This window comes from Symphalangus syndactylus, chromosome 20, assembly GCF_028878055.3.
Source record: "Symphalangus syndactylus isolate Jambi chromosome 20, NHGRI_mSymSyn1-v2.1_pri, whole genome shotgun sequence".
NCBI lineage: Eukaryota > Metazoa > Chordata > Mammalia > Primates > Hylobatidae > Symphalangus > Symphalangus syndactylus.
The window spans coordinates 16237214-16264797 of record NC_072442.2 but is presented as its reverse complement, the minus strand read 5'-3'; the positions used below and the strand labels follow the sequence as shown (position 1 = coordinate 16264797).

Genomic DNA, 27584 nt, shown 5'->3' with positions numbered 1-27584 from the left:
AGAGCAAAGCTAACACAAATGAAAGCAAAAGCAAGAAACGGAGATAGAGAGAGACCAATTACTGCTTGAGCAACTGGAATCAGTCATGTCTGAGGGCATATAACCCCTGGACTTTCTAATTATGAAAACCAATACATTCATTTTATTTTTTTCTTAAGCTATCTTGAGATGTGTATCTAACACTTATAACTGAAAGAGTTTAAACTTATCATAGGCTACATAATTAAACTCTAAAAATTATGTTTATAGTAAATAGCTTTTATATATATGTATATATATTTTGAGACAGGGTCTCAATCTGTCACCCAGGCTGGAGTGCAGTGGCATGATCATAGCTCACAGCAGCCTTGAACTCCTCAGCTCCAGTGATCCTCCTGCCTCAGCCTCCAAATAGCTGAGATTAGAGGCATGTGCCACCACGCTCGGCTTTTTTTTTTTTTTTTTTTTGAGACTGAGTCTCGCTCTGTCACCCAGGCTGCAGTGCAGTGGTGCCATCTCGGCTCACCACAACCTATGCCTCCTGGATTCAAGCGATTTTCCTGCCTCAGTCTCCAGAGTAGCTGGGATTACAGGTATCTGCCACCACGCCTGGCTAATTTTGTATTTTTAGTAGAGACAGGGTTTCTCCATGTTGGTCAGGCTGGTCTTGAACTCCCAATCTCAGGTGATCTGCCCGCCTTAGCCTCCCAAAGTGCTGGGATTACAGGCGTGAGCCACAGTGCCTGGCCCTTTTTTTTTTTTTTTTTAAGTAGAGATGAAGTCTCGCTTTGTTGGCCAGGTTGGCCTTGAATTCCTGGCTTCAAGGGATCCTCTCACCTTGGCCTCCTTGAATGCTGGGATTATAGGCATTAGCCACCATGTTTTTACCTACCCAACATTCTTCCTTCCTTTGGAAACCTGTATTTCACATTGTATCTCCTTATCTCACATTGTTCTGATAGGGCTGTCATCAGAGTACCCACTGCCCATTCACCCTCGGGGGTGGGCATATGATCATAATAGCCCGTTTCTTTTCTTCGGGATGGCCACATGACCCAGGCTGGGCCAATCAGTGTCTTTCTCTGGGACTTCACGCTTGAAGCTCATAAGAAAGACTGCCTTTTTGTCATGGTGTGGGCAAATTAAAAAATTAATTTAGCAGTCAAGTAAGATGCATGTAAGAATCAGTTTACAAAAAGGTCAAATGGATGAAACTAACTTTGGAACAGCAAAAAAACACATGCGACTATTCTATCTAACAGTGAGGGAATGAGAAAACTAAAATGTGTGCTGAGAAAAAAAAGTGCTATAGTGATGTAAAGATACAAATATTAGGCCAGGTGCAGTGGCTCACTCCTGTAATCTCAGCACTTTGGAAGGCTGAGGCAGGAAGATTGCTTGACGCCAGGAATTCAAGACCAATCTGACCAACACAGCGAGACCCAATCTCTACTTAAAAATAATAATAGATAAATTAGATGCCTCAGCCAGCTTAGAATGTAGAAAAACATTTGGAAAAAGAGAAGTTTGCCCCAGTATTTTTCTAAGCAGAAGATAACCAGCTAGGAAGTGGTGGACTACAAAAAGAAAAGAGGAAAATAACAGCAAATAGGAAAGATAGACAAAGAGTATGCCATAGGATGTGTTGGTTGATGGAATAGTGGCCCCTGTGCAAGTTAGGGGCCACTATTTAAATAGTTTTCACTATTTGGGGAACTTTAAAACGATAATTATAGTCAACTCTAGATTATCCAAATTTTGTGTTTTCCATGAAAAAAAAAGGTTACTTTCAAATAATCAGAATAGATAATAACAAACCATTTGGTTAACACTTTTTTTTTTTTTTTGAGACAAAGTCTTGATCTGTTGCCCAGGCTGAAGTGCAGTGGCATGATCTTGGCTCACTGCAATCTCCACCTCCCGGGTTTAAGCGATTCTCCTGCCTCAGAAGTAGCTGCGATAACAGGCGCACGCCACCATGTCCAGCTAGTTTTTGTATTTTTAGTAGAGATGGGGTTTCACCATGTTGGCCAGGTTGGTCTGGAGCTCCTGACCTCAGGTGATCTTCCTGCCTCGACCTCCCAAAGTGTAAGGATTACAGGCATGAGCCACCGCGCCAGGCCAATTCAGCATTTTTTTTTTTTTTTGAGACAGAGTCTCGCTCCGTCACCCAGACTGGAGTGCAGTGGCGCAGTCTCGGCTCACTGCAAACTCCGCCTCCCGGGTTCACGCCATTCTCCTGCCTCAGCCTCTCCGAGTAGCTGGGACTACAGGCGCCCGCCAACACGCCCGGCTAATTTTTTGTATTTTTTTTTTTTTTTTTTTTTTTTTTTTTTTTTTTTTTGAGACGGAGTCTTGCTCTGTCGCCCAGGCTGGAGTGCAGTGGCGCAATCTCGGCTCACTGCAAGCTCCGCCTCCCGGGTTCACGCCATTCTCCTGCCTCAGCCTCTCCGAGTAGCTGGGACTACAGGCGCCCGCCACCACGCCCGGCTAATTTTTTGTATTTTTAGTAGAGACGGGGTTTCACCGTGGTCTCGATCTCCTGACCTCGTGATCCGCCCGCCTCGGCCTCCCAAAGTGCTGGGATTACAAGCGTGAGCCACCGCGCCCGGCTAATTTTTTGTATTTTTAGTAGAGACGGGGTTTCACCATGGTCTCGATCTCCTGACCTCATGATCCGCCCGCCTCGGCCTCCCAAAGTGCTGGGATTACAAGCGTGAGCCACCGCGCCCGGCTTTTTTTTTTTTTTTTTTTTTTTTTGAGACAGAGTCTTGCGCTCTCACCCAGGCTGGAGTGCAGTGGCGCAATCTCCGCTCACTGCAAGCTCTGCCTCCCGGGTTCACGCCATTCTCCTGCCTCAGCCTCTCCGAGTAGCTGGGACTACAGGCGCCCGCCACCACGCCCGGCTAATTTTTTGTATTTTTAGTAGAGACGGGGTTTCACCGTGGTCTCGATCTCCTGACCTCGTGATCCGCCCGCCTCGGCCTCCCAAAGTGCTGGGATTACAAGCGTGAGCCACCGCGCCCGGCCCGCATTTTTTTTTTTTTTTTTTTTGAGACAGTCTTGCTCTGTTGCCCAGGCTGGAGTGCAGTGGCATGATCTTCGCTCACTGCAACCTCTGCCTCCTGGGTTCAAGTGATTCTCCAGCCTCAGCCTCCTGAGTTGCTGGGGCTACAGGTGTGCACCACCACACCCGGCTAATTTTTTTTTTTTTTTTTTTTGAGATGGAGTCTTGCTCTGTCGCCCAGGCTGGAGTGCAGTGGCATGATCTCAGCTTACTGCAAGCTCCGCCTCCCAGGTTCACGCCATTCTCCTGCCTCAGCCTCCCGAGTAGCTGGGACTACAGGCGCCCGCCACCACGCCCAGCTAATTTTTTCTATTTTTAGTACAGATGGGTTTTCACCATGTTAGCTAGGATGGTCTCGATCTCCTGACCTCATGATCTGCCCGCCTCGGCCTCCCAAAGTGCTGGGATTACAGGCGTGAGCCACCACGCCCGGCCACACCTGGCTAATTTTTGTATTTTGGCCAGGCATGGTGGCTCATGACTGTAATCCCAGCCCTTTGGGACGCTGATGTGGGCGGATCACCTGAGGTCAGGAATTCAAGACCAGCCTGGCCAACACGGTGAAACCTCGTCTCTACTAAAAATATAAAAATTAGTTGGCCGGGCGCGGTGGCTCACGCTTGTAATCCCAGCACTTTGGGAGGCCGAGGAGGGTGGATCACGAGGTCAGGAGATCGAGACCATGGTGAAACCCCGTCTCTACTAAAAAAAAAAATACAAAAAAAATTAGCCGGGCATGGTGGCGGGTGCCTGTAGTCCCAGCTACTCAGAGAGGCTGAGGCAGGAGAATGGCGTGAACCCGGGAGGCGGAGCTTGCAGTGAGCTGAGATCGTGCCACTGCACTCCAGCCTGGGCGACAGAGCGAGACTCCATCTCAAAAAAAAAAAAAAAAAATTAGTTGGGAGTGGTGGCGGGCACCTGTAATCCCAGCTACACAGGAGGCCGAGGCAGGAGGATTGCTTGAACCTGGGAGGCAGAGGTTGCAGTGAGCTGAGATTGTGCCACTGGGCAACAGAAGCAAAAGCTCATCTCAAAAAACAATAATAAAAATTTAAAAATTTTTGTATTTTTAGTACAGACAGGGTTTCGCCATGTTGGCCAAGCTGGTCTCAAACTCCTAACCTCAAGTGATCCACCTGCCTCGGCCTCCCAAAATGCTGGGATTACAGGTGTGAGCCACCGTGCCCGGCCTGGTAAGCAAGAATTCTATGCAAGGGAATAGGATACAAAAAACGGAACCACTTTTTGACTAATCTGAGTCAAGTTTCTTGTTTTCTTTTCTCTTCTCTCTCTTTTTTTTTTTTTGATACTGAGTCTCACTTTGTGCAGTGACACAATCATGGCTCACTGCAGCCTCAACCTCCTGGGCTCAGCAATCCCCCCACCTCAGCCTCCCTAGCTAGGCCCACAGGTGCATACCACCATGCCTGGCTAATATTATTTTTATTATTCTTGTAAAGATGGAGTCTCTGTATATGGCCCAGGCTGGTCTCAAAACCCTGGGATCAAGTGATCCTCCTGCCTTAGCCTCCCAAAGTGCTGGGATTACAGATGTGAGCCACTGCCATTGTTCTGAGTCAAGTTTTTACACACGGTTTATTAGTCTGTTCCAAATGCAGTCAACTTCACATTTGAGGATCAGTCCTAAAGTCAATTATGATATGAGATGAATGCAATATAAAATGAAAGCTTATTATTATTTCTTTCAGATGTCTGAAACTTGACAGTACACAGCGTTGTTCTTATTTTTTTCCACAGCATTGTTCCTTTTTTTTTTTTGAGACACAGTCTTGCTCTTGTTGTCCAGGCTGGAGTGCAATGGCGTGATCTCAGCTAACTGTAACCTCCGCCTCCGAGGTTCAAGGGATTCTGCTGCCTCAGCCTCCCAAGTAGCTGGGATTACAGGTGCATGTCACCATGCCCAGCTAATTTTTGTATTTTTAGTAGAAACAGGGTTTCACCATGTTGGCCAGGTTGGTCTCGAACTCCTAACCTCAGGTGATCCACCTTCCTCGGCCTCCCAAAGTGCTGGGATTACAAGGGTGAGCCACTGCACTGGACCCACAGCATTGTTCTTAATACAGCATTTGGGAATAGTGTTCCAATGGAGAGGCTACAGTATGGTACAGCTGAACACTGGTCTGCTAAGATAGAGACCTAGTTCAAGTTCTAGCATTGTTATTTCCTTGTTATATAAACTTGATTAAGTTAATTTGCATCTTTAGACTTCAATTTCCTTGTCTATAACAGAAGACAAGATTAGACAGTCTCAAAGGTCTCTTCACATTCAAAAATTGGCCGGATGTGGTGGCTCATGCTTGTAATCCTAGCATTTTGGGAGGGCAAGGGGAGTCAGGTAAATCAATTGAGGCCAGGAGTTCAAGACCAGCCTGGCCAATGTGGTGAAACCTCGTCTCTACTAAAAATACAAAAATTAGCCAGGTATGGTGACAGGCATCTGTAATGCCAGCTATTCAGGTGGCTGAGGCATGAGAATCCCTCGAATCCAGGAGGTGCAGTTTGCAGTGAGCTGAGATTGAGCTACTTCACTCCAGCCTGGGCAACAGAGCAAGATTCTGCCTCAAAAGAAAGAAAAAACAGTTTCATGACTTTCTGAGGGACATACAAAACCAGGAAAAAAAATAAAACTTTTTTTTTTCCTCAAAGGATTTTTTTTTTTTTTTTTTGAGACAAGGTCTCATTCTGTCACCCAGGCTGGAGCATAGTGGTGTGAGCATAGCTCACTGTAGCCTTGAACTCCTGGGCTCAAGGGATCCTCCCACCTCAAGTCTCTTAAATAGCTGGGACTATAGGCATATACCACCATGACTGGCTAATACTTTTTTTAGAGATGGGATCTTGCTATGTTGCCCAGGCTGGTTTCAACCTATTGGTCTCAAGCAACCCTCCTGCCTTGGCCTCTCAAAGTGCTGAGATTATAGGTGTGAGCCACCACATCTGCTGGATTTTTAAATTTTTATGGGGCTTTGTTTGGCTTGCTCTACAAAGGGAAAAATAGGAAAAACTTCATTTCTGAAATTTTCTTAACTTTCACAAGTCCAAAATTGACACAAATATTACAATAGCTTGGCAAGTATAATCCTATAAATTACAAGAATGAAGAAAAGTTTCCTCAAACCAACAACTTCAACTTACCTGGAAACTGAAATCAAACACATCTGAGGTTTAAATATCCCTTAGAAATAGCTAATGTTAAATTTTTTCTGATTTTTATTTCATTTTCAAAAACTCCCCTATCAGTGGTCAATTTTTTTTTTTTTTAAGAGACAGGGTCTTGCTATGTAGCCCAAGCTAGACTCCAACTCTTGGGCTCAAATGAGCCTCCCAACTCAGTCTCCCAAGTAGCTGGGACTAGAAGTGTATGTCACCACACCTGGCTTGGCCAATTTAAAATCTAGTTCACGGAGCAGTTATAGTTCTTTTAAAAAATTAGTATAAATGGAGCTGACATTTAACCAAGGTTTCAACTATATGCAAATCATACCAAGATTCATGATATGTAACATCTTATGGTTTTGAGTTATAGATTTGAATCATTCAAAAATGTGAGGCTGACTTGTGACAATGAGGGAGCCTATATCTGTTCAGCACGTACCTTAAGGTGGTATATTTTCCATTCTAACATCTGCAGTAACTAACAAGTTGGGTCAAGGGACATGTTTCTTTGTGAGAAATGTTCCCTCAGAAGAAAACAACTAACTGAAGATGACTAGGAAATGTTTTATTTGAATGACAGAAGTCTATTTGATCATTTAAAATATGGAGCAGCTAAAAGAATTAATATTATGGAACCAGAAAGGATTTGAAAGGAGTCCTTTCCATTTCTTTTCATTTATTTATTTATTTATTTATTTATTTACTTTATTTTCATTATTTTTTTTTTTTTGAGACAGAGTTTCGCTCTTGTTGCCCAGGCTGGAGTGCAATGGCACAATCTCGGCTCACTGCAACCTCCGCCTCCCAGGTTCAAGCTATTCTCCTGCCTCAGCCTCCCATGGAGCTGGGATTACAGGTGTGCATTACCATGCCTACCTAATACTTTTTGTATTTTTAGTAGAGACAGGGTTTTGCCTTGTTGGCTAGGCTGGTCTCGAACTCCTGACCTAAAGTGATCTGCCCGTCTCAGCCCCCCAAAGTGCTGGGATTACAGTCGTGAGCCACTGTGCCCAGCCCTTTTCATTTATTTTTTATTACATTTTTTGATGGATGACTAATATAAGTTGCGGCAATATTCTAGAATTTGAAGCTTTAGAAGTGAAATGTTTCTTGCAATCAGTGTTCAGGTTTAAGTTAACTGTATGTGAATTTAAGCAGAATGAATCAGTTAACTCTTTGGACCTGATAATTTCACATCAGATAATTTTCAAGGCCTCAGATTTGTAGGCCTGAGGGAACATGCTTAGAGGTCAGTTACTTTTAGTAAGAACTTACTATGACAAGAAAACACACATACGCTTCTCAACACAAGTGTTTAAGCCACAAACAAAAAATATTACCTCTTTGAAATGAGACATCCAGTTTGCCAAGGTAAGGGGGGAGCTCCTTTAAAAAGATATGATTGAAAAAAAAGTTAACTCTCAAAAAATAATAAGATTTTAATGTGTTAAAAGACACAAAGATATGCTTCTTCAACATATAGAAGAGTAAAACACTACAAAACATGTTTACATAGGTACCCTTTAGCAGAACATCCCCAACAGCAAATTAACCATATTACTTACTTATGCCATCTACAAAAAATATATCTGTACTATTTAATATAGACCTTTTCACAATAATATACAAAGATTTCAGCAGAAAAATGTCAGGAATACACAATTCAATGAAAACAAAAGAAAAATAACTAACCATTAATAGATCTTTGAACTAATTAATAATAAATGAAATGTTAATTAAAATTTAATTAGCAAATTTTGGTATAATTATAATGCTCAATACTAGTAAATATTATTTTTATTTTATTTTATTTTATTTTATTTTATTTTATTTTATTTTATTATTTTATTTTTGAGACAGGGTATCACTCTATTGCCTGGGCCAGAGTGCAGTAGCACAATTACACCTCACTGTAGCCTTGATCGTCTGAGCTCAGTGGATCCTCAGAAGGATTCATCCTTTTGGGAGGCCTTCTTTTGGGAGGCTTCAGCCTCCAAAGGCACTGGGACTACAGGCATGAGCCACCGCACCCAGCTGGCAAATGTTCTTTTACCCAATAATTTCCCTTCTGGGAGTATATTTATAGAAATAATCTTAAAATAGAGAAAACATTATATAAATAACTTTTATAAATACAAATATTTATATATCTTTATAAATAACTATATAAAAAGCTAAAGATAGAGAAAGCTTTATCTTTATGCATAAAGCTGTTCAGTGCAGGCCAGGCGCAGTGGCTCACCCCTATAATCCCAGCACTTTGGGAGGCTGAGGCAGGCATATCACCTGCGGCCAGGAGTTCGAGACCAGCCTGACTAACATGGTGAAGCCCTGTCTCTACTAAATACAAAAAATTAGCCAGGTGTGGTGGCGCATGCCTGTAATCCCAGCTACTTGGGGGGGCTGAGGCAGGAGAATTGCTTGAACCCGGGAGGCATAGGTTGCAGTGAGCCGAGATTGTGCCATTGCACTCCAGCCTGGGTGACGAGAGCGAAACTCTGTCTCAAAAAAAAAAAATTCAGTGCAGTGTTATCTATAATGGTGAAAACTTAGAGCTAATCCAATGTCCAACAATCGAAGAATGGTTAAAAATAACTATATATCCACACAATAGAATAACTATAGTCATTTGAGATGTTTATGAAAGATAAGTATGGAATCTGAAAGGCCAAATACAGTCTGATTGCAACTATATGACATTCTGGAAAAGACAAAACTATGGAAACAGCAAAAAGATCAGTGGTTGGCAGGGGATGAGGGAAGGGGAAACTGAACAGGCATGGTTGGCAGGGGATGAGGGAAGGGGAGACTGAATAGGCAGAACACAGAATTTTTAGAGCAGTGGAACCATTTTGTGTAATAGTGTAATTGTGGATAAATGTCATTATAAATTTGTCCAAAACCACAGAATGTGCAAGAGTGAACCCTACCCGCCTCAGCCTCCCGAGGTACTGGGACTACAGACGGAGTCTCGCTCACCCAGTGCTCGGTGTTGCCCGGGCTAGAGTGCGGTGGCGTGGTCTGGCCTCGCGGCAGCCTCTACCCCCCGGCCGCCTGCCTTGGCCTGCCAGGGTGCTGGGATTACAGCCCCTGCCCGGCCGCCGCCCCATCTGGAAGGTGGGGAGCACCTCTGCCCGGCCGCCCCGTCTGGGAACTGAGGAGCGCCTCTGCCCGGCCACCCACCGTCTGGGAAGTGAGGAGCGCCTCTGCCCCGCCACCCACCGTCTGGGAAGTGAGGAGCGCCTCTGCCCGGCCACCCACCGTCTGGGAAGTGAGGAGCGCCTCTGCCCGGCCACCCACCGTCTGGGAAGTGAGGAGCGCCTCTGCCCGGCCACCCACCGTCTGGGAAGTGAGGAGCGCCTCTGCCCGGCCACCCACCGTCTGGGAAGTGAGGAGCGCCTCTGCCCGGCCACCCACCGTCTGGGAAGTGAGGAGCGCCTCTGCCCGGCCGCCCCGTCTGGGAAGTGAGGAGCGCCTCTGCCCGGCCACCCTGTCTGGGAAGTGAGGAGCGCCTCTGCCCGGCCGCCCCGTCTGGGAAGTGAGGAGTGCCTCTGCCCGGCCACCCATCGTCTGGGAAGTGAGGAGCGCCTCTGCCCGGCCTCCCATCGTCTGGGAGGTGAGGAGCGCCTCTGCCCGGCCGCCCCGTCCGGGAGGAAGTGAGGAGCGCCTCTGCCCGGCCACCTATCGTCTGGGAAGAAGTGAGGAGCGTCTCTGCCTGGCCGCCCCGTCTGGGAAGTGAGGAGCCCCTCTGCCCGGCCGCCCCGTGTCTGGGTAGAAGTGAGGAGCTCCTCTGCCTGGCCGCTCCGTCTGGGAGGTCTACCACGGAGGCCAGAAGCAATGTGGGGGCTAGACGTGGTGGCTCACGCCTGTGGTCCCGGCACTCTGGGGGGCGAGGCGGGTTGATCACTTCGGGCTAGGAGTTCAAGACCAGTCTGGCCAACTTGGCGAAACATGAAGAATACAACAGACAAACCAACCAACCAACTCAATGACAACAAAACAGGTCTACCCTGGAGTCATACTCTAATTTTTTCTATTTTCCTCCCTTTCTGATCCTTTATCCCACTTTCTTTTTCTTCCTCTTCCTTCTCCCTCTTCTTTGTCAAATAGAGGATTGAGTTATTATCACTGATCCATATAAAGTCCCTCTCTCATTTATTTTAACTCCCACCCCCATTTCTATTCCCCGACTTCCCATGTGCAACCTTCCTAATATGTTTGATACGCATCTTTTTGTTTGTATGTATTTTTAGAAAATGTTTATTGTTTTTTGTATGCAAAAAAAATTAATAAAAAAAAAAAAAAGAGTGAACCCTAATGTAAACTATGGACTATGGGCAATAATATTGTGTCAATACATGTACCAATCTGGTGCAGATGTTAAAAGTGGGGGACCCTGTGTCTGTGTGGTAACTGTGCTGGTATGTGGGAACTCTGTATTTTCCACTCAATTTTGCTGTAAACCCAAAGCTTCTCTAAAAAATAAAGTCTATTTTCTTTAAAGCATGGAAAAGGCTGAGCATGGTGGCTCACACCTGTAATCCCAGCACTTTGGGAGGCCAAAGCAGGAGGATCACCTGAGGTCAGGAGTTCAAGACCAGCCTGGCCAACATGGTGAAACCCTGTCTCTACTAAAAATACAAAAATTAGCCAGGCGTGGTGGCGCATGCCTGTAATCCCAGCTACTCAGGAGGCTGAAGCAGGAGAATAGCTTGAACCTGGGAGGCAGAGGTTGCAGTGAGCCGAGATAGCGCCACTGCACTCTAGCCTGGGCGATGGAAAGCATGGAAAAATGTTTATCATTTATGTTTCCTTGTTCTTTTTTTCTTTTTTTATTATAATGTTTCTTTTCTTTTCTTTTCTTTTCTTTTTTTTTTGAGACGGAGTCTCGCTCTTTTCAACCAGCCTGGAGTGCAATGGCACGATCTCGGGTCACTGCAACCTGTGCCTCCTGGATTCAAGCGATTCTCCTGCCTCAGCTTCCCAAATAGCTGGGATTACAGGCGCACGCCAACACGCCCAGCTAATTTTTGTATTTTTAGTAGAGATGGGGTTTCACCATGTTGGCCAGGGCAGTCCCGAACTCCTGACCTCAGGTGATCTGTCTGCCCGGCTAATTTTTGTATTTTTAGTAGAGATGGAGTTTTGCCATGTTGGCCAGGCTAGTCTCGAACTCCTGACCTCTGGTGATCTGCCTGCCTCAGCCTCCCAAAGTACTGAGATTACAGGTGTGAGCCACTGAGGCTGGCCATTATCATGTTATAATGTTAAAGTGTCTAAAATTCAATATACATGATGCACAGTGAGAATACAAATCTAAAAAACATAAAAGGTAGAATCCTTCCACATAAGGTAGAATCCTGTTATCATAAGTGTTTTTTTGGTAGTAACATTATGCATGATTTTTCTTTCCATTCATGAGTATTTACTATAATGAATATGTACATTATAATGATCTTTTTTTCTTTTTTGAGTCAGAGACTCACTCTTGCCCACGCTGCAGTGCAGTGGCGCAATCTTGGTCACTGCAACCTCCGCCTCCCAGATTCAAGTGATTCTCCTGCCTCAGCCTCCCAAGTAGCTGAGATTATAGGGGCACCACCATGCCCGGCTAATTTTTTTTTTTTTTTTTTTTTTGAGACAGAGTCTTGCTCTGTCGCCCAGGCTGGAGTGCAGTGGCGCAATCTCGGCTCACTGCAAGCTCTGCCTCCTGGGTTCACGCTATTCTCCTGCCTCAGCCTCTCCGAGTAGCTGGGACTATAGGCGCCCGCCACCACACCCGGCTAATTTTTTTGTATATTTAGTAGAGACGGGGTTTCACTGTGGTCTCAATCTCCTGACCTCGTGATCCGCCCGCCTCGGCCTCCCAAAGTGCTGGGATTACAAGCGTGAGCCACCACGCCCGGCCAACCCGGCTAATTTTTGTATTTTTTAGTAGAGATGGGGTTTCACCATGTTGGCCAGGCTGGTCTCGAACTCCTGACCTCAGGTGATCCTCCCGCCTTAGCCTCCCACAGTGCTGGGATTACAGGCGTGAACCACTGCACCCTGCCTCGTTTTGTTTTTGAGACAGAGTCTCACTCTTTCACCCAGGCTGGAGTGCAGTGGCGCAGTCTTGGCCCACTGCAGCCTCAACTTCCCATGAACAAGTGATCTTCCCATCTCGGCCTCCTCAGTAGCTGGGACCATAGGTGTATGCCACCATACCTAAATAATTTTCCCTTTTTTTTTTTTGAGGTGGAGTCTTGTCCTGTCACCCTGGAGTACAGTGGCACCATCTCAGCTCACTGCAAACTTCGCCTACTGGGTTCAAGCGATTCTCCTGCCTCAGCCTCCTGAGTAGCTGGGATTACAGGTGTGCACCACCACGCCTGGCTAATTTTTGTATTTTTAGTAGAGACAGGGTTTCACCATGTTGGCCAGGCTGATCTCAAACTCTGACCTCGGGTGATCCACCCGCCTCGGCCTCCCAAAGTGCTGGGATTACAGGCATGAGCCACCATGCCCAGCCAATTTTCCTATATTTTAATGAAGATGGAGTCTTGCTATGTTGCCTAGTCTGATCTCAAACTCCTGGCCTCAAACAATCCTCCCACCTCAGCCTCCCAAAGTGCTGCAGTTATAGGCATGAGCCAGTACACTTGGCCTCAAAATAGTTTTTTAAAATTTCCTTTGACGTTTAGTATTTAATCAGTATTTAAATAATATTAGAAATTTTTTACTGAAGCAATATCTGATATTCACTATTTTTTAAAAAATCTTACAGGCTGTGACATCTATTAGATATTAATTTATCATGCATTTTTACTTACACAGTATTTGAGATCAGAGATGTTTACATTGACCCCAGTTGCTCTTTTTAGATTCTCATCATGTGACACTACAACTTGTTCATCTTTTGTGATATGGCAGTCCAATTCTAGCATATCAGTTCCGATTTTAACCGCACTGAAGAAATAAAAGAAGAATGACATACTGACACTTAAGTATACATTTAGGTTACATGAATCACATCTAACAATTCAGAGTTACAAATCCAAAATCCCATAATACTAAAATATCTCCTTAATACCATCACTTAGTATGACTTATTAATATGAAAATATTCTAAGTGAACTGAGAATAAAAGAATCATGTTGCCTCCTTTCCATAACCAGTTATCCTTAATTCTTCAACTGAATATAATAGACAGAATACTGAATCTGAAGTTAAGAGATTTGATATTAATTCCTGCTTTGCTGTGAATTTGCATAACTTTGGGCAAGTAAGTTCTCTCAGGGACTATATTTTCACTTCTATAAAATGAAAAGATTAAATAACAAGACAAGGATGCTTGCTTTTATTTTTATTTATTTATTTTTTTTTGAGACAGAGTCTTGCTCTGTTGCCCAGGCTGGAGTGCAATGGCATGATTATGGCTCATTGCATCCTCAAACTCCTGGGCTCAAGTGATCCTCCTGCTTCAGCCTACTGAGTAGCTGGAACTACAAATGGATGCCACTGTGCCCGGCTAATTTTTTTATTTTTAGTAGAGATAGGGTCTTGTTATGTTGTTCAGGCTGGTCTTGAACTCCTGGGCTCATGTGATCCTCCTGCCTCAGCCTCCCAAAGTGCTAGGTTTAAAAGCATGAGCCACTGCACCTGGCCACTTTTATTACTTTGATTTAACATAGTATTGAAAGCTCTAGCAATTAGGCAAGAAAAAATTAACAAAAGCATCCAAATTGACCAGGCACAGTGGCTCACACCTGTAATCCCAGCACTTTGGGAGGCAAAAGCAGGCAGACCACCTGAGGTCAGGAGTTTGAGACTAGCCTGGCCAACAAGGTGAAACCCCATCTCTACTAAAAATACAAAAAAATTGGCCAGGTGCAGTAGCTCAGGCCTCTAATCCCAGCACTTTGGGAGGCCAAGGCGGGTGGATCACAACAAGGTCAGGAGATTGAAACTATCCTGGACAACATGGTGAAATCCTGTCTCTACTAAAATACAAAATGCTCTTCTAGGAGCATTCGACTGGTAAGGGAAGAATGCCTCAAGAGAGCATGCATACAACTCCAGTAAACACACTGCACATGTGGCCTCTCCCAAGCAGCAGCAGGCTACTGTGCATGCAGACAGCCCATCCCAAGGGAAGAATCAAGGGAGAAGGGATGCAAGACCCCAGAAGTATCCCAACATATAAAACCCTAAGTCAGAGGTCAAACTGGGCACTTGATCTCTCAAGTCACCACTTGGCCGTCTTCCAAATGTACTTCTTTTCATTCCTGCTCTAAAGCTTTTTTTTTTTTTTTTTTTTTTGAGACAGAGTTTCGCTTTTGTTTCCCAGGCTGGAGTGCAATGGCTCGATTTCGGCTCACCGCAACCTCCGCCTCCTGGGTTCAAGCAAGTCTCCTGCCTCAGCCTCCCGAGTAGTTGGGATTACAGGCATGTGCCACCACACCCGGCTAATTTTTTTGTATTTTTAGTAGAGACGGGGTTTCTCCATGTTGGTCAGGCTGGTCTCGAACTCCTGACCTCAGGTGATCCACCCGCCTCGGCCTCCCAAAGTGCTGGGATTACAGGCGTGAGCCACCACGCCCAGCACTAAAGCTTTTTAATAACTTTTCACTCTTGCTGTAAAACTTGCCTTGGTTGGCCGGGCGCGGTGGCTCACACTTGTAATCCCAGCACTTTGGGAGGCCGAGGCGGGCGGATCATGAGGTCAGGAGATCGAGACCACGGTGAAACCCCGTCTCTACTAAAAGTACAAAAAATTAGCCGGGCGTGGTGGCGGGCGCCTGTAGTCCCAGCTACTCGGAGAGGCTGAGGCAGGAGAATGGCGTGAACCCGGGAGGCGGAGCTTGCAGTGAGCCGAGATTGCGCCACTGCACTCCAGCCTGGGCGACAGAGCGAGACTCCGTCTCAAAAAAAAAAAAAAAAAAAAAAAAAAACTTGCCTTGGTCTCTCCTTCTGCCTTAAGCCCTCGGTCAATTTTTTTCTTCTGAGGAGGCAAGAATTGAGGTTGCTGCAGACCTCTATGGATTCACCGCCACTAACAGAAGGGCCTATGTCTGTTCCATATTTTCTAATGTTTATGGTGTTGGGCACATTGTAGGTACTTAATATATTTCTAAATGAGGGGAATGGAGCCATGTTTTCAGTATCAACATCTATTAATATTTTACATTTTAATTAATTCCAACTCAGTTGGCACCTAAGTGTTTATCAATCATGATCCAAATCCATAGTATGTAATATGTAGTCATTCAAAAAATATAGAATTCACATGGAATAGCATTGTTGGGGTATATCTGAATTTTAAAATAGACATGATGATGGAGACAGGAGACAGCAAAGGATCCCTGGTGGAACCCCATCTTCAAGCCTAAAACAGCCTGATGGCTGAAAGACTGAACTGTTGGTCCAGGATAAAACTGCAACCCAGAGGGAGAACTGCCCCTGTTCGCTCACTTTTTTTTTTTTTTTTTTTTGGTGGGGGTAGACTGAGTTTCGTTCTTGTTGCCCAGGCTGGAATGTAATGGCACAGTCTCGGCTCACTGCAACCTCCACCTCCCGGGTTCAAGCGATTCTCCTGCCTCAACCTCTCAAGTAGCTGGGATTACAGGTGCCCCACCATGTCCACCTAATTTTTGTATTTTTGGTAGAGACAGGGTTTTACTATGTTGGCCAGGCTGGTCTCAAACTCCTGACCTCAGGTGATCCACCCTCTTTGGCCTCCCAAAATGCTGGGATTACAGGCGTGAGCCACTGTGCCCGGCCTGCCCACCTTTTCTTGACTAATTTTTTTTTTTCTTTTAGACAGAGTCTCACTCTGTCACCCAGGCTGAAGTGCAGTGGCGTGATCTTGGGTCAATGCAACCTCTGCCTTCCAGGTTCAGGCAATTCCCACACCTCAGCCTCCTGAGTAGTTGAGATTACAGGTACCTGCCACCACGCCTGGCTAATGTTTGTATTTTGAGTAGAGATGGGGTTTCACCATGTTGCCCAAGCTGGTCTCAAACTCTTGACCTCAGGTGATCCACTTCCCAAAGTGTTGGGATCACAGGTGTGAACCACCATGCCCAGCGTCTCGACGGATTCTTTCTGAATAATGCCCACATGTGCACTGCAAGGAGTGGGTAGAGCCATGGGAATTCGTTGTTTGTGCAGGGGTGAGGGGCCTGGCCTCTTCAGCTCATGTGTGGTGGCCTGGTGATCAGTCTATGAGGTGGGAGCCTGTTAGCAGGACTTCTTTTTTTGCTGAGAGCTTTCTTTTAATAAATTCCTGCTCTCGTCACCTTTGAATGTGTCCGTGTGCCTAATCTTTCCTGGTCGTGTGACAAGAACCTGGTTTTAGCTGAACTAAGGAGCAAAAACTTCTGCATCAATCATATGATTCTATTGACGTAAAATAAAGTTTATGTAAAAAAAGTTTGTGTGTAAATTTTTAAAATAATAGAAAGATATAAGGCGAAATCATAACTGGGGTTACCTCTTATAAGTGAGATAGGTAGGAATGGGAGTAGGAAAGTGAGCAGGCCAATTTTTTACTTCACATAGATTAATTGAGTTGTTTGAATTTTTAGAATATAAACTTTTACAATGGAAAAACAAATATACTGCCATTAAGAATATATCTCTTAACCAGGAATGGTGGCTCACACCTGTAATTCCAGCACTTTGGGAGGTCAAGGCAGGCGAATCACCTGAGGTCAGTAGTTCAAGGCCAGCCTAGCCAACATGGGAAAACCCTGTCTCTACTAAAAATACAAAAATTAGCTGGATGTGGTGGCACACACCTGTAATCCCAGCTACTCGGGAGGCTGAGGCAGAAGAATCTCATGAACCCAGGAAGTGGAGGTTGCAGTGAGCCAAGATTATGCCACTGCACTCCAGCCTGGGTGACAGAGCAAGACTCTGTCTCAAAAACAAACAAACAAACAAACAAAAAAACCCAGAATATATTATCTCTTATCTACAAGACAATATTCTTGACATCAATTTATTCAACCTCAACATAATAAATTACAGCAGGAATTTAATCTAATAAACACTGAGCATCCTTTTATTTTTATTTTTTCAGACGGAGTTTTGCTCTTGTTGCCCAGGCTAGAGAGGAGTGGCACAATCTCGGCTCACTGCAACCTCTGCCTCCCGGGTTCAAGCGATTCTCCTGTCTCAGCCTCCCACGTAGCTGGGATTACAGGCACCTACCACCATGCCCAGCTAATTTTTGCATTTTTAGTAGAGATGAGGTTTCGCCATGTGGCCAGAGTGGTCTCGAACTCCTGAACTCAGGTGATCCACCTGCCTCGGCCTCCCAAAGTGCTAAGATTACAGGCATGAGCCACGGCACCCAGCTGAGCTAGTGTATTTAAAAGGATGCTCAGAGGCTGCGCACGATGGCTCATGCCTGTAATCCCCACAATTTGGGAAGCCAAGGCGGCAGATGACCTGAGGTCAGGAGTTCGAGACCACCCTGGCTAACATGATGAAACCCCGTTTCTACTAAAAAGACAAATAATTAGCCAGGTATAGTGGCGCATGCCTGTAATCTCAGCTACTCGGGAGGCTGAGGCAGGAGAATTGCTTGAACCCGGGAGGCAGAGATTGCAGTGAGCCAAGATCACACCATTGCACTCCAGCTTGGGCGACAAGAGCGAAACTCTGTCTCAAAAATAAATAAAATAAATAAATAAATACACTAGCTCACATGATTCTTATTTTATCTGTGAATCACCTATGTGGGGTAAATGTATACTCCTGTTTATACTTACAACACATAATATAAAAACATTATAAAGTCATGCACCATTTAACAATGGGCGTATGTTCTGAGAAATGTATGGTCAATTTTGTCATTGTGCTGACATCACAGAGTGCACTTACACAAATCTAGATGGTATTTATACATCTACGTTATAGAGTATAGCCTATTGTTCCATGGTTACAAATCTGTACAGCACATTACTGTACTGAATACTACAGGCAAATGTAACACAGTGTTAAGTACTTGTGAATCTGTCTAAACACAGAAAAGGTACAGTTAAAATATGATATAAAAGATAAAAATGGTACACCTGCATTAGGGCACTTATCATGAATGGAGCTTGCAGGACTGGAAGTTGCTTTTGGTGTCACTGAGTGAGTGGTGAGTGAATGGAAGGCGTAGGACATTACTATACAGTACCATAGACCTTATAAACACTGTATACTTAGGCAACATGAAATTTATTTTAAAAATAGACCTGGCATGGTGGCTCATGCCTGTAATCCCAACACTTTGGGAGGCTGAGCCAGGAGGATTGCTTGAGGTCAGGAGTTGGAAACAAGCCTGGGCAACATGGAGAGATCTCATCTTTACAAAAAAAATTTAAAAATTAGGAGGGGGTATAGTGGCACATCCCTGTAGTTCTAGTGACTTGGGATGCTGAGGCAGGAGGATTGCTTGAGCCCAGGAGTTCATCTATGATCATGCCACAGTACTCTAGCCTAAGAGACAAAGTGAGACCCTCTCTCTTAAAAATATAATAAAATTTAAAAAATATCTATTTAGCTTACTGTAACTTCTTTATAAACTTTTAAATTTTAAAAAACTTTTTGACTCGTAATAACACCTTAAAACACAAACATTTTACAGCTGTACAAATATATTTTCTTTCTTTATATCTTTATTATGTAAGTTTTTTTCTATTTAACATTTTTAAACTTAAAAAAAATTTTTTTTTTGAGACAGAGTCTCACTCTGTCACCCAGGCTGGAGTGCAGTGGCATGATCTCGGCTCACTGCAATTTCCGCTCCCCAGGATCAAGCGATGCTCCTGCCTCAGCCTCCAGAATAGCTGGGACTACAAGCGCATGTCACCACGCCAACTAATTTTTGTATTTTTTAGTAGAGATAGGGTTTCACCACATTGGACAGGGTGGTCTCGATCTCCTGACCTCATGAACCGCCCGCCTCGGCCTCCCAAAGTGCTGGGATTACAGGCATGAGGCACTGCACCCAGCCAAAGTGTAAAATTAAAGGTGCAGTTGCTCAGGCCTGTAATCTCAGCATTTTGGGAGGCCGAGGTGGGTGAATCATTCTACAAAACCCCGTCTCTACAAAAAAATATGAAAAATTAGCCGGGCATGGAGGCATGCACCTGTAGTCCCAGCTACTAGGGAGGCTGAGGTGTGAGGATCGCTTGAGCTGGAGAGGGGTAGGTTAAAAAAAAAAACAGTATGTCCTATGCTGGCAATTAAAAAAAAAACTATACATATTACCTCAGAAATCTTTCTAAGTTTGAAGTTTGTCTCTAGCCGAAATGCTGGCTATTTTTAGAAATGTTTAGGAATTATTTGAAAAATATTTTCTGTGTATGTTTATTGTTATTGACAAACTAATAGATAAAAAATTAGAACAATAATAAGTGAATAATAAGTGTACCTAGGACAACTTGTAAATTATTCTAGTAAATTATCCCAAATTTGATATGTAAATAGCTAGAACACAGTGAGAAAATAAAAATTTTTTTATCACTTTTGCCTTCAAAAATTTCCATGAATAACAACATGCACCTACTTCCATTGAAATATCAGATATTTTATAGCTGAATTTCTGACAAGCTGTTGACAAATACAAAAAAAAAAAATACAAAAAAGAAGTTGGAGATGCCAAGGTTTCAAAATTTCCAGAAAAAGAAATAAAAACTGTAGCTCTAAACGAAAATGTGAAAGAAACTCCACAGAAACAATGCATAACAACTTAAAATAGGCACCATGTTAAAGAATTTATTTGAATCTCATTTACTCTTCACAACACTGAGGTTGTATCACTATTCCCATTTCGTAGATAGTCATATTAATTAGATATTCTAAAATATTTACCATGAGAACCAGGTCACTGATTAATTACTTTGACTGTCTGCCAACTTACACTTCTAGCTATTGCTAATACAATTTGCTTCTTTCTCCTTACCATTCCGGCTAATACCATAGGGATCACATTGTCCTACGGGTATTTCCTAAGGCAGCCTGGTTTAATAACCTAGTTTTATTAGCCCTTGAGAACCACATCTTACATACTCAAGGGTTTAGTGGCTCTGTGTGTGTGTATGTGTATAGTACAATTCCTTAGTTTTTGCTTCTATGCTTTACTGTGAAGGAGGCTCTGTCTCTTTCATGTCTTTTGCTAATGTTCTGCTTTATTCCTGAATGTCTCATTCCATATTTCGTTCAGTAAGCAACTAGTGAGTGTCTATTTATGTCAGAGCCTGAGTTAGGCATTAAGAATTTTGAAATCAATAAGAAAAGATTCCTGCTCCTAACGAAATAATAGAAGGCTGGGGGTGGTGGCTCACACCTGTAATCCTAGCACTTTGGGAGGCCAAGGCAGGCGGATCACGAAGTCAGGAGATCGAGGCCATCCTGGCTAACACGGTGAAACCCTGTCGCTACTATAAGTACAAAAAATTAGCCGGGTATGGTGGCACGCGCCTGTAGTCCCAGCTACTCGGAAGGCTGAGGCAGGAGAATCGCTTGAACCTGGGAGGCAGAGGTTGCAGTGAGCCGAGATCTTGCCACTGCACTCCAGTCTGGGCAACAGAGTGAGACTCCGTCTTGAAAAAAAAAAAAAGAAATAATAGAAGAGCCATATTCACAACCTAAGGGAGATGGTGTTTGTGAAAGCATCTTATAAACCACATTAAAGGACATTTCATACATTGTGAGACATAATTATTTCTCTTTGTCAGTTTTAATTACTTCTTTTTTTTTTTGAGATGGAGTTTCGCTCTTGTTGCCCAGGCTGGAGTGCAATGGCACAATCTCGGCTCACTGCAACCTCTGCCTCCTGGCTTCAAGCAATTCTCCTGCCTCAGCCTCCCGAGTAGCTGAGATTACAGGCATGCGCTACCATGCCCAGCTAATTTTGTATTTTTAGTAGAGATGGGGTTTCTCCATGTTGGTCAGTCTGGTCTCAAACTCCCGACCTCAGGTGATCCACCCGCCTCAGCCTCCCAAAGTGCTGGGATTACAGGCGTGAGCCACCATGCTCAGCCTTTTTTTTTTTTTTTTTTTTTTAAGATGGAGTCTCGCTCTGTTGTCCAGGCTGCGCCCAGCTAATTCTTAAATTTTTAGTAGAGATGGGGTTTCGCCATGTTCGCCAAGCTGGTCTCGAACTCCTCATCTCAAGTGATCTTCCTGCCTTGGCCCCACAAAGTGCTGGGATTACAGGTGTGAGCCACTGCACCCAGCTGACCCTACATTTTCAAAATAGCTCCTTCTTGTCTTCAAATGATAGCCCTTCTAGTCTTAATACCTTTTGATTTTCTGGTTAATTTTAATCGGTTTCCCACACCAACTATTTACATTGTCATTAATATCTCCTCATCTTCACCTCCATTTTGAAATTTATATGCTTTGTGAAATGTGTATTTAAATATGTACATAAATAAGATCTAAGTTTTAGCTGGTCATTTTATTTTTACTATCTCTCCCTCAACTACTCATCCTATCAAGAATGTACCATACTAGGCCGGGCGCAGTGGCTCACGCTTGTAATCCCAGCACTTTGGGAGGCCGAGGCGGGCGGATCACAAGGTCAGGAGATCGAGACCACGGTGAAACCCCGTCTCTACTAAAAAATACAAAACATTAGCCGGGCGTGGTGGCGGGCGCCTGTAGTCCCAGCTACTCGGAGAGGCTGAGGCAGGAGAATGGCGTGAACCCGGGAGGCGGAGCTTGCAGTGAGCCGAGATTGCGCCACTGCACTCCAGCCTGGGCGAAAGAGCAAGACTCCGTCTCAAAAAAAAAAAAAAAGAATGTACCATACTTAAGCATAGTATGTATCTTTTCCTGATTATATATTATAACTCTTTAGTATTTTAATATACAGTACCTTTAAAATAGTATGTTTATTTGTTTTTATTTATTTATTTATTTTGAGACAAGGTCTGGCTCCGTCACTCAGGTTGGAGTGCAGTGGTGCCATCTCGGCTCACTGCAACCTTTACCTTCCAGGCTCAAGCCATCCTCCCACCTCAGCCTCCAGAGTAGCTGTGACTACAGGCTGCACCACCACTCCCGATTAATTTTTTTTGTGCATTTTCTAGAGACGGGGTTTCACCCTGCTGCCCAGGCTGGTCTTGAACTTGTGAGCTCCAGTGACCTACCAGCCTTGGCCTCCCAAAGTGCTGGGATTACAGGTGTGAGCCACCGCGACTGGCCAAAATAGTATGTTTAAACAGTGTTTTCTTGTTATTCAATGAAACAAGTATGAAAAAAACAAAACAAAAAAAACCTTCTAAGTTTCCTAGCAGTTAACAGTAGAATAGTTGTAATTTTTTCAAGTACAATTAAAAGTATGTATTCATAGCAAGGGCACTAATGTGTAACACACATAGTGTTAAACCACCACCACTAACAATGAAAAACTCAAAAAAAGAGGGGTTCTATATAAATTTCTAGGTTAGTTGATAAGCAGCCTTACAAATAAATATATCTAACAAACATTAACAATAGTATATGAAAGGTTGGGTGCGGTGGCTCATGCCTGTAATCCCAGCACATTGGGAGGCCGAAGTGAGCAGATCACTTGCGGTCAGTAGTTCGAGATCAGCCTCGCCAGCATAGCAAAACCTCGTCTCTATTAAAAAAATAAATAAATAAAACTAAAAACTAGCCGAGAGAGGTGGCGGGCGCCTGTAATCCCAGGTACTGGGGAAGCTGAGGCAGAGAAATCATTTGAACCTGGGAGGTGGAGATTGCAGTGAGCTGAGATCCCGCCATTGCACTCCAGCCTGGGTGACAGAGCAAGACTCTGTCTCAAACAAACAAACAACAACAACAACAACAACAAAAATAGCATGTGAAAGAGGTGTTCCCTTCTTCTGAAGTACTAGAAAAATCTCCAAAAAAAATTTTTAAGTTATGGAAAGCTTCCACATGATACAGAAGGCTATGGTACTTTTCAGTAGTTACTATTTGAACAAAATTATATAAAAACTGTTGAAGATGAAAAATATGTTGTATTTAGCAAGTAAAAACCATTTAAATTAGATATCCTTTAAATATCAAAAAAATGTTAAGAGGATCAAAATCTTCAAAGGTTAGAAAAAATTGTGATATTTTCAAATGTATCATCCTTTAAAATAACTTATAACCCAGTGTTTTAATTTCATAAATAATGGTGGTTGGTAAAAATTTAACAAAAAATATGGAGAAAAACATAAAATAATGTACCTTAAGCGTGAAGAATGCTAAAATCACTCAAAGTTATGAGTAGTTTTTTTCTCAAGTTATATGTATCACCTACCTCATGGGCAACAAATGATATATGATAGTGTGTGTATATGTTGTAGAATTTGTACACATAAAATTATATATCTATATTTAGTTACGGCTAGCTAGCCAGATATGTAATCTAAGTAGAGAAAATAAATAAAGTATTTAAATTAAAATAGTCCATTTCATGGTCTGTGATAGGAGGAAAAATTTTACTTTTTTTTTTTTTTTTTTTGAGATAGAGTCTCACTCTGTTGCCCAGGCTGGAGTGCAGCAGTGCAATCTCGGCTCAATGCAACCTCTGCCTGACGGATTCAAGCAATTCTCATGCCCCAGACTCCCGAGTAGCTGGGATCACAGGCGCATGCCACCACGCCCAGCTAATTTTTGTATTTTTAGTAGAGACAGGGTTTCACCATGTTGGCGAGGCTGGTCTTGAACTCCAGACCTCAGGTGATTCACCTGCCTCGCCTCGGCCTCCCAAAGTGTTGAGATTACAGGTGTAAGCCACCGTGCCCGGCCAAAATTTTACATTTTTGTAAGAGGCTTTTGAGATCATAAAAAAAAGGCATCAAAGTATAGAACAAAAAGAGTTAAGAGATGACAAATACAAGGAAGATAGGATTTAGGTGAAACTAGAATATGAAAAAACAATAGCTTTGTACCTAATAATAACAGGAAAAATAATCTCTAAGGTGTCTTTGAATGGTAAGAAGCAGAACAAAAAGTGAAGTCAAATTCTCCAAATTTCTTAGTCCCAATTATATATATTAATTGGCTCAAAAATCATATAAGAAAATATCTTACTAAATATGGACCTTACTAATTATGGATAGGTAATGTCTTTCATTGGGTTTAACTTTTCACATCCTTTGCTTTATTTTTCAGGTAAAACAGTGTTCTCACGATTACCATAGACTGATGATAATCATTGACTCTAAGACAAAGAACGAGGTATTAATTAGTTTTCATTCCTGTCTCTCCTGCTGCTTCTCTGTGAGGTGCTCTAAAAGACACTTATATGAAATAATTTATAAATAGGAATTTAAAAATGTATTTTATTTGAAAAAAAAAAAGATCAACACTCCTGAGGCTTCCAGGAAGAAACCAGATTGCAGGTTCAGTTCTGTACAAAAATTACTGGGTACAAAGACACATAATCCTGTTCATAAATAGCAGCCACTGTAACAGTTGTTTCATTTTCTCTTTCTCTCCAAGACTAATTAGCATTATACACAGTACATTCCTTGTTACAAACGTCTTCTTTCAGCTTTGTAACTATAGTATCTTTTGATTACCCTAAACTCCCATCTGCTTTTTCAGTAATACAGAAGCCAAACACTCTTTGTAACACTTCTGACCAACTAATTAAAAAAAGAAATTTTAACAAAATAGAAACAACTATCACAAACTGATGCTACACTTACACTATCCTCACTTTGTGGATCATCATCACTTTAAAGAAAGCCTGCAAACTGTAAAAGAAAAGAGTACCTTTTACCTTTTTTACATACTTACTGCTGAAAGGCTGCCATTGTATTCTCCAAATTTTCCCCAGCACCTGTGAAAATTTAAACTTTATTTACTTATTTTGAACATTTTAATTTTCTTGAAGTTAATTTTAATAAGATACACCTAATGAATCCTGACTTTTTTTTTTTTTTTTTTTTTTGGTAGATATTACAAGTGTTTTTTCATTTTTTTTTTTTTTTTTTTTTTTTTTTTGAGACAGAGTCTTGCTCTGTCGCCCAGGCTGGAGTGCAATGGGGCGTGATCTCGGCTGACTGCAAGCTCTGCCTCCCCAATTTACACCATTCTCCTGCCTCAGCCTCCTGAGTACCTGGGACTACAGGCGCCCGCCTCCACAGCCGGCTAATTTTTTTTTATATATTTTTTAGTAGAGACGGGGTTTCACCGTGTTAGCCAGGATGGTCTCGATCTCCTGACCGTGTGATCTGTCCATCTCGGCCTCCCAAAGTGTACAAGTGTTTTAAAGAGTGTAATCGTACAGGTTCAGTATCCCTTATCCAAAATGCTTGGCCCTGGAAGTGTTTTGGATTTCTGACTTTTTAGATTTTGGAATATCTGCATATATATAATGAGAGATCTTGGGGATAGAACCCAAGCCTAAATATAAAATTTATTTTATTTATTTATTTATTTTTTTTTTTTTTGAGACGGAGTCTCGCTGTGTCACCCAGGTTGGAGTGCAGTGGCGCGATCTCGGCTCACTGTAAGCTCCGCCTCCCGGGTTCACGCCATTCTCCTGCCTCAGCCTCTCCGAGTAGCTGGGACTACAGGCGCCCGCCACCACGCCCGGCTAGTTTTTTGTATTTTTAGTAGAGACGAGGTTTCACCGTGGTCTCGATCCCCTGACCTCGTGATCCGCCCGCCTCGGCCTCCCAAAGTGCTGGGATTACAAGCGTGAGCCACCGCGCCCGGCTCTAAATATAAAATTTATTTAGTTTTCATATACTCCTCATACACATAGCTTGAAGATAATTTTACACAATATTTTAAATAATTTTATGCACGAAACAAAGTTTGTGTACACTGAACCATCAGAAAGCAAAGGAGCGACTCTCTTCATCATGAGAACAATCTGTGGTTGTTTAGCATCACCATCATTCTTGACTGAATTTATAGGCTACCGATAAGCATTTTCTTACACTTATTCATACATAAGTATGTAACGGTAAAAAATATGAAATACCACTAATGCAATGAAAAAATAATATGTTCAGGGTAACTAAGTAACATAGTAGCATCACCAGAATACCTATATCAGTTGTTAAAAACAGCAACAAAAAAGGCAGGTGTTCAGTCTCCACCTGTCTCATTGTTTTGTTTTTGTTTTTTCTTTTTTTTTTTTTTGAGACGGAGTCTCGCTCTGTCGCCCAGGCTGGAGTGCAGTGGCACGATCTCGGCTCACTGCAAGCTCCGCCTCCCGGGTTTATGCCATTCTCCTGCCTCAGCCTCCCGAGTAGCTGGGACTACAGGCGCCCACCACCACGCCCGGCTAATTTTTTGTTTTTTAGTACAGACGGGGTTTCACCGTATTAGCCAGGATGGTCTCCATCTCCTGACCTCGTGATCCACCCGCCTCGGCCTCCGAAAGTGCTGGGATTACAGGCGTGAGCCACCGCGCCCGGCCTGTTTTGTTTTTTCTTGAGACAGATCATCACTCTGTTGCTCAGGCTGAAGTGCAGTGGCATGATCTCGGCTCACTGCAACCTCCACCTGAAAGGTTCAAGTGATTCTTGTGCCCCAGCCTCCTAAGTAGCTGGGATTACAGGTGTGTGCCACCACGCCTGACTAATTTTTATACTTTTAGTAGAGATGGGGTTTTGCCATGATGGCCAGGCTGGTCTTGAACTCCTGGCCTCAAGTGATCCGCCCACCTCAGCCTCCCAAAGTGCTGGGATTATGGGTGTGAGCCACTGCATCTAGTCTCACTGTGTTTTGATTAAAAAATTACCATACACCGTTATTTTTTAAGTGAGAAGAAACATCAGAAGTAGTTGAAGGACCAGGAAGTGGGTCCTCTAGGAGTGAGGGGCCATTCTGCTAGATGGCTTTTTAAAATGTTTCCTCCAGAGTCATATGCCTTACTGACAAGTTTTTGTCTTAGAAGTCTCTCTTTGATTTTGTAAACGAACATGATTTCTTGTCCTGTTATAAATGCACCCTGCTCTAGTCCTTCAATAAGCTCATCACATATTTTCATCATGTTGTCTATGGGCACTTTTTCTGCCATGTTAACATCATCTTCATTGTTATAATGTCTATTATCATGATCACCTTGATTCAGAACCATTTTGGCTATTTCACCATTGGTCAATTAATGAACAACTAGAACCTCACGATCAATGTTAAAAACTTCTTCGATATCCATTTCTTTCAGTGTACTGACAAATTCTGTAGGCAATTTTTTGTATATGTAAGGAGGTCAGACATCATTTTTTCCTCACTTTGTCGACATATGGCATCCTTAAAAGTCACCAACTTGTTCATTATCGTCACTAAACATAGTCAAAGGCCAGAGTTGTGCCAGGCATGCACAAATTTATCTTTATTCACTGATTTCCAAGCACTGGCAACAGCATACAAGACA

The 27584-nt window shown here is 43.2% G+C and overlaps 1 protein-coding gene across 3 annotated transcripts in view; it reads right to left on the bottom strand.

Moving 5' to 3' along the window:
- GDPD1 (glycerophosphodiester phosphodiesterase domain containing 1) overlaps positions 1 to 27584 on the bottom strand; it is a 61033-nt gene that overhangs the window by 20879 nt on the left and 12570 nt on the right. For all 3 annotated transcript variants that reach the window (XM_055258562.2, XM_055258561.2, XM_055258560.2), the window contains exons 2-4: positions 24989 to 25031; positions 13036 to 13171; positions 7564 to 7609 (exon numbers count right to left, since the gene is read on the bottom strand). In XM_055258562.2, the coding sequence (XP_055114537.1) occupies positions 7564 to 7609; positions 13036 to 13171; positions 24989 to 25031 (225 nt within the window). The remainder of the gene's footprint in view (positions 1 to 7563; positions 7610 to 13035; positions 13172 to 24988; positions 25032 to 27584) is intronic.